Genomic DNA, 7,500 nt, shown 5'->3' with positions numbered 1-7,500 from the left:
GTGAAGGGGAGAGAGAGGGGAGGGGAGAGAGAGTGTGAAGGGGAGAGAGAGTGTGAAGGGGAGAGAGAGGGGAGAGAGAGTGTGAAGGGGAGAGAGAGTGTGAAGGGGAGAGAGAGTGAAGGAGAGAGAGAGAGTGGAGGGGAGAGAGTGTGAAGGGGAGAGAGAGTGTGGAGGGGAGAGAGAGTGTGAAGGGGAGAGAGAGGGTGGAGGAGAGAGAGAGGGGAGGAGAGAGAGAGTGTGGAGGGGAGAGAGTGTGAAGGAGAGAGAGTGTGAAGGGGAGAGAGAGTGAAGGAGAGAGAGTGTGAAGGGGAGAGAGTGTGGAGGGGAGAGAGAGGGGAGAGAGAGTGTGAAGGGGAGAGAGAGTGTGAAGGAGAGAGAGTGTGAAGGGGAGAGAGTGTGGAGGGGAGAGAGAGGGGAGAGAGAGTGTGAAGGGGAGAGAGAGTGTGAAGGAGAGAGAGTGTGGAGGGGAGAGAGAGGGGAGAGAGAGTGTGGAGGGGAGAGAGAGTGTGAAGGAGAGAGAGAGTGTGAGGGGGAGAGAGAGGGGAGAGAGAGTGTGGAGGGGAGAGAGAGTGTGGAGGGGAGAGAGTGTGAAGGGGAGAGAGAGTGTGAAGGGGAGAGAGAGGGGAGAGAGAGTGTGGAGGGGAGAGAGAGTGTGAAGGGGAGAGAGTGTGGAGGGGAGAGAGAGAGAGAGAGAGTGTGAAGGGGAGAGAGAGTGTGAAGGAGAGAGAGTGTGGAGGGGAGAGAGAGAGAGAGTGTGGAGGGGAGAGAGAGTGAGAGTGTGAAGGAGAGAGAGAGTGAAGGAGAGAGAGGGGAGGGAGGGGCATAGGTGGGGTCTGAGCTGTACGAGGGGCGAGATGTAAATAAACGGTGTTGAAATGAAAACGTGAGCAGTGTTTGGTGATGCTTGGGAGTCGATATGGTTTTCCCGTCCGGGGAACGCGGCGTACTTCGATATATGATCCGAACGCCGGAGGAGAAAGGCGGCCCGGGGACGAGGGCTGCTTCGGGATGAGGGCTGCTTCGGGATGAGGGCTGCTTCGGGATGAGGGCTGCTTCGGGACGAGGGCGCGTGACGGGCCTCAGAAATGACCGGATGGCGATGCGCCCGGAGCCCGGTGGCTTTCAAGGTCGCCCGCGAGTTATGAGGAGTGAGCCGGCCCAGGTGTGACCGCAGACCCTCGGCACCCACTAGCGTGTTTAGGCCAGGTCATCATCGGGCCGTGTGTGTGTGTGTGTGTGTGTGTGTGTGCGTGTGTGTGTGTGTGAACCCTGAGGAGTGTCTGAGTGCCTGAGCTACTAGTCTGCAGCGCTATAAATACCTCAAGGTCACCACCAGACTACAGAGGAGAGAGAGAGAGAGAGAGAGAGATAGAGAAAGAGAGGGGGAGGGGCATACAGTAGAAGGGAGGGAGAGAAAGGGGGAGAGAGAGAGAGAGCAGGGGATGAAGGACAACACGGGCAGCTTAGTCATGAGAGACGCCCGCGTCAGAGAGACCCCTGCGTATTCACAGAACACACTCTCTCCAACGACCTCATTCTCAACTCACCGTGGTGTTGATACCAGAAACAGACTAGTGTCCAGCTGCGCACCTGGGACTCAATCAATCAATCAATCAATTAATCAATCAAAGCTTTATTTGACTGGACTGAGCACCGGATTACTGCTGATGAGACACTATAAGCACGAATGACAAGAATGTACCTGTAGGCTACCCGTACTTGTTACACACGGCAAATAAACTTCCTGTTCCGTTCTAGACCAAATTCTAAGAGATACCACAAAACCATGCCTCGAATTTACAGTAGCCTATCACCCGCGACTGACACCTCATCACTGGCATGTCATAAAAATATGTTCTTTCACATCCATCACGAAATGGTGGCGAGATGTAGAATAATGAAATGTGTTTCTGCTGAGGACACCTCTCTGAAAACACTAGGCAGGTCGTCGTGTTCCCGTGGGCGTCCGCGCTTTATATTAGCCCACGGAAAATAGTTCCTTTCCCCGCAGAGCAAACTCACCTCCACAGCAATATTCACTGTGAACTGACCGTCTCTCTCGGCCTCTAGTCTCTCTCGGCCTCTAGTCTCTCTCCCTCCCGCTATCTCCCTCCAGCCCCGGGTAGAGTAATGTATTCTGATGCAGTGGTGTGACTCGATGCTCGGTGGGGAGGTTTTATTTACGAGTCCGCGGGGAGGAGAAGGGACACAAATCAAGGGCGGAAGAGACGCCGCGCGGCGGAGCGGATACCGGATCCCTCCGCAGCGGGAGGGGGTGACCTCATGTGGCGCCGCTAGCAGGGTACACTGGTGTGTGTGTGTGTGAGAGAGTGTGTGTGTGTTGGAAGTGTAGGTTGTGTGTGTGTGTGTGTCACATCAGCCCACACACTCGGGGAGAACTCCATAGTGTCAAAATGCCCCCACACAGTTCCACAACTACTATTTTTAAAAGGACAACAGCTCAGAAAATGTTGACATTGATCTTTTTTATTCATTTTATTATATATATATTTATAATATGTACAGAAAGAAAAAGACATGATCAAACTCAGCAGTGAGACGGAGCACCGAGGCGGACAAGCAGAGAAACGGGAAGAAAAAGGTCAAAGACGAGGTGAGGTCACCTGCCTGGTGCTCATTAAACAACGCCTGTGTGTGTGTGTGTGTGTATGTGTGTGTGTGTCTTTATTATGCTAAAGGACAGCAACAAAAAAAGTGTGCAAATGACATGGAAAGGAAAGAAACTTCTCCAAATTAATAAAATAAAATAAAAAAAGAGGGGGGAGGCAGAGAGATTCTAGCAAAGTTTCATCATAATCACATTCATAAGCAAGTCCCGCCCGCCCCATTAAGTCCCGCCCACAAACAGTCCTTCCCCACCGGCCTCTCATCCTCCCATCGACAGGACACAACGTTACCACAGTACACTCCAATTAATATATTAAAATCAGCAGAATATCAAATATCAAGACTTCTTGAAAAGAAAGAACATTCAAAACAAATCAAAAAGGGGATTCACACTGTCTGGTGTGAAACATCTACTCGGAGCGCATGTGTGACTTAAGTGCGCGTGTGTGTGTGGAGAGTTCCAAACAATCGCTTCATTCGCAAGCACTCGTGTGAAATCGAGGGAAAGCCAATAGGCGGCACATGTTCAAAAAAGCAGGAATGTTATGCATACTAACCCCCCCCCCCCCGCACACCACCCCCCCCAAACAACTACTGTTCCCTCCCCTACCAAGGAGAGTCAGCTGAGAACTTGGGCCCCACGAGATCCAGATTCATCACACACAACCCGCTTGAGCGTGAGATGAGCGGTCGGAGTTCAGGTCAGTCCGGGTCGGTCTTGTGCCGCCGGGGCTGGAGGAACCGGGCTAAAGCCACATCTGTACGGCCACTTCCACCACGATGACGCCGCTGGTTCTAGTGCAAAAAAACAGCTGGATCTAGTATCACCTTCACGCCCACTTGATTCTAAATACTAAAAAGTCACATTAACAGCACTGAGAACTCAGTTTTGCTCACACACACACACACTATTAGATACAGCGCCTTCGCATCATTCAAATATGGTGGAATGGCCGTAGGCAGGTAGCTGGCCGGCGCAAGTGAAAAGCACTCATCTGTAACAGCTGGACGTCACAGTTTCAGAGGCTGAAATTGCACTTTTGCTATTGCACACACACACACACACACACACACACACCTCGCCGTAGCCCGAAGCGTTCGCCACCTGAAGTGCTGCTGAGAAAGTTCAGTTTCATCTCCCAAGAGCCAGAACCAGGACCACTCCGAAAGTCCGAACTAGATCAGCGAAAGGGAGGCCGGTCGCGGGAGAATATTATTTCGATTCATCGGTTACAGTGATGGTTTGGGGGCTGGAGGCGGTGGTTGGGGAGTTCATACCCGGTCTCCAAGCCGAGACCAGTCAGTCCCTGTACCACGCGATCACGTTCGAGAACCCGTTCAAGATACGACACGGGTCCGAGCGGGTTCTACGACCGCAACCGAACCAAAGGTCTGGTTCTCCGACGGTACACAGGCATGGAGTGCATCTCCCCATCTTCTCGATATAAAGACATACATAGACACGCGTTCAGAACTACGTATAAGCTCAGAACGCACTCAGAACTGGACGACGACGCGTCAGTAGCAACGTGAAGGGACACAGGTGGCAACCTTGCCCGACGCCTATTTGGAAACAGAACCAAACGGCTTCAACTTACTCGATTCTCAGACGGATTCTAAGCTAAATACAAGTCAAACGGGGCACACGTTTGTGACGATAGTCAACCGTTCCAACCTGACGATCTCCCGACATCCTACTGTTAAATCCTCCCCTTCCCTGTTGTAAACTGTGCTGAAATGGGTAAACCAGGGTTATAATGGACTTCTTTAAAGACAATAACATTTGTCGTGGAGGTTTCGGACAGAGAGCCGATTTAGCAGATTTTCGCTGTAGTGTGTTGAACTCATGCTATGAGGTCAGGAGGTCAGACTTCTCCCCACATTCCTGTCAGGCTCTACAGGAACGCCGGAGAGATTAACACAGATATGAGAACCAGGGTTGGACTGGGGAGGCTGTGGGATGGGGGGGGCCACGCCCGGACGCTACAGACCAACACGCCCTCCCCCTAAAACACACCAAACAGGCCCGGTGACGACCAGGACGGTGACACACTCATCTAAAAGGACAGTTTCAAGTGACCGCTGGATATTGAAATGAGGGCTCCTCCTTAGAGCTATGTTTGAGAGAGAGAACCCTTTCTGAAGACAAAACCGTGACAGACCACACTTAATCCACCATACCGGCTGGCATGAGACCAGAAATAAAATGCACTGTGGGACACGCACACACGAGACAGGGGGGTGGACCAGGGGGGTAGGGTTGGACCAGGGGGGTGGGTTGGGCCAGGGGGTGGACCAGGGGGGTGGGTTGGGCCAGGGGGGTTGGTTGGACCAGGGGGGTGGGTTGGGCCAGGGGGTGGACCAGGGGGGTGGGTTGGACCAAGGGGTTGGACCAGGGGGGTGGGGTGGACCAGGGGAGTGGACCAGGGGGTGGACCAGGGGGGTGGACCAGGGGGGTGGACCAGGGGAGTGGACCAGGGGGTGGACCAGGGGGGTGGACCAGGGGGGTGGACCAGGGGGTGGACCAGGGGGGTGGACCAGGGGAGTGGACTAGGGGGATGGACCGCGACTGTGAAAGACCAGAGCTTAATGGAGGCGGAGAAGTGAGGGAGTGTGGCCAGCGCTACGGCCTTCACCAGGACCGTTAGCGAAGCAAGGGAGGGAACAGTAGCTTCCAGAGACGACACGCCTCGCCCACCCCTCCCCCGGTCAAACCCCACCCCCGGCACAAACCAAACACATCCCCATCTTATCATGTATATGAAACAAGCACTTAGCGATTTTTACAAGCTTTTCTCAATTAGAAAACAAAATCTATAGAAAGTAAGAATATCATTAATAAAATAATAATAAAACAGTAATAGTCCATTAAGATGAACACAGAATATTGCCAATTTCATGTGTCGTATGTCCTACAGTATTAATTATGGGATATGGGTTTCATCGCCCAAAGCCCCTTGCCTACCCCAGCCCCCAGTCTAGTACTACATCATGCCCAATGTGTGTGTGAACGTTTCAGAGAACCATCATACTGTAATATAAAGTGTCATTCCTGGACAGACGACCATGATCTAAGCATACGGTATCTTACATACGTTTATGTATCTTTTTTTTTTTCATTTAACATGTGAAATCTCGACCTGGAGGCGAGATGTAGACCAAAAAAAGACTAGCTAACACCATATCTTACAGCACTCAAAAATCACATTCACTTCCCCCCTCTGCCCTTCTGCCAAAGTCACCCCCCCCCCCCAGGGAGGAGAACGCAGGGGAGGGCTGGAGTGACTCATCCGGGTTTCCTGGAGTGTTGAGCTACCCCCCCCCCCCCCCCCCCCCCCGGGCCCGATCCTTCTCGCCCACGCTCTGTGTGTGTGTGTGTGTGAATGATAGATAGGGCGTCGGGGACGCGCCTTTCTGCCGTGCGTCACGCTGGGGACAGCTATTCACAACGGGGGTGGGCGGGGCGTGATCTACCGTCACTACCGCGTTTCGCCACCAGCGAGCGGTGACTCACACGCACGTGACTCGTTCTATGTCTGTCCAAGTGATATACCGGTCCGGTGTTAGTCAGGCGGATGATTCCGGCGCTGTGGGATTCTTTCTACGCGTGGAGAATGTGGGTGGCGGACGGGACGAGGCGGAAGAGACGAGACGCCTCGCGATGGGAGAGCGGTTTCAACCTTTCACGCCTCTGCCGCCTCCGTCTGTGTGTGTGTGTGTGTGTGTGTGTGTGTGTGTGTGTGTGTGTGTGTGTGTGTTTCGGAGGGGGGAAGAGATAAGTTTGGCGGAATCTAAACCCATGATCTTCAGCCTCCCTGTTCCTCTCTTAATCAATACCGATCTTTTCTCGTAGCCGTTCCCACCGTCTTTTGCTCTGCAGAAATGAAATCAAAAGATATCTGGGGCCCTTCTAACCCCGGCGTCCCTCTCCATACATCAACACCCCCCCCCACCACGCCCAACGCTCCCCCGGTTCTCTGGTTCTCTGCGGGGTCGGGGACGGAGATGAGGCCCCGGGGCCGTGGAGGGGGGGGCCGGTGTTCAGGTGACCCTGGGTGGCTGGGGGTGGCTGAGATGGGGGGGTGGTGGTGGGTGGCAGGTGAGAGAGTGTGAGGGAGGGGAAGGGGGGGTGGGGGGGCTGGTCTAGGCTAGTACGTGAGGGGAGGAGGGGGGGGTGAGGGGGGGGGGTGTTCCTTTAGCAGCAGCCCCCTCCGGACTGCCTGACGGGGGTGCTGTCGATCTTCAGGTTGGGCTTGTCGCCGCCGGCCGTGGCGCCGGGGCCCATGCGCTTCTTGATCTCGGCGGCCATGGTCATGAAGGCCTGCTCCACGTTGGTGGCGTTCTTGGCGCTCGTCTCCAGGAAGGGGATGGCCAGGGAGTCGGCAAACTCCTGCGAGGGGGGGGGGGGAGGGGCACGTGACGAGATGAGGTCGTACTCACAGCCTCAAAGCTAACAAACTTTCCCTCGTCATATTTTCACAAACAATCACAAGATAAAACTTCACATCCCAATTCAGTGCTTGTCGGACGTGCAGGGCGATGGTCAGCTGCTACGCCCCCGGGGCGGACGTACCTTGGCCGTCGTGTAGTCCACCACCTTCTTGGTGGTGAGGTCGCACTTGTTGCCCACCAGCAGCTTGTTGACGTTCTCGCTGGCGTAGCGGTCGATCTCCTGCAGCCACTGCTTCACGTTGTTGTACGACTCCTAGGGGGCCGGCGTGGCGGTCAGCGAGACAAGAGAGGACAGAGACAGGACGCGACATAATATCAACCATTAAGAATAGAATCAAACGTTTATTTACCGTACGAAATGAGTACAAGTACAGGTACATGTGAATTCTTGTAATCGCTCATCCTTACAGTATCTTATCA

At 53.9% G+C, this 7,500-nt stretch overlaps 1 protein-coding gene across 1 annotated transcript in view; it reads right to left on the bottom strand.

The window, feature by feature from the left end:
• Positions 1 to 5,998: 5,998 nt before the first annotated feature.
• The window catches only part of rab1ba (zRAB1B, member RAS oncogene family a), a 6,892-nt gene continuing 5,390 nt past the window's right edge, over positions 5,999 to 7,500 (bottom strand). The window contains exons 5-6 of the mRNA XM_084461197.1: positions 7,202 to 7,333; positions 5,999 to 7,018 (exon numbers count right to left, since the gene is read on the bottom strand). Coding sequence (XP_084317323.1) covers positions 6,824 to 7,018; positions 7,202 to 7,333 — 327 coding nt within the window. The 3' untranslated portion in view covers positions 5,999 to 6,823. The remainder of the gene's footprint in view (positions 7,019 to 7,201; positions 7,334 to 7,500) is intronic.

This window comes from Borostomias antarcticus, assembly GCF_949987555.1.
Source record: "Borostomias antarcticus genome assembly, chromosome: 37".
Lineage (NCBI taxonomy): Eukaryota > Metazoa > Chordata > Actinopteri > Stomiiformes > Stomiidae > Borostomias > Borostomias antarcticus.
This window is presented reverse-complemented; position numbering and strand designations above follow the sequence as displayed.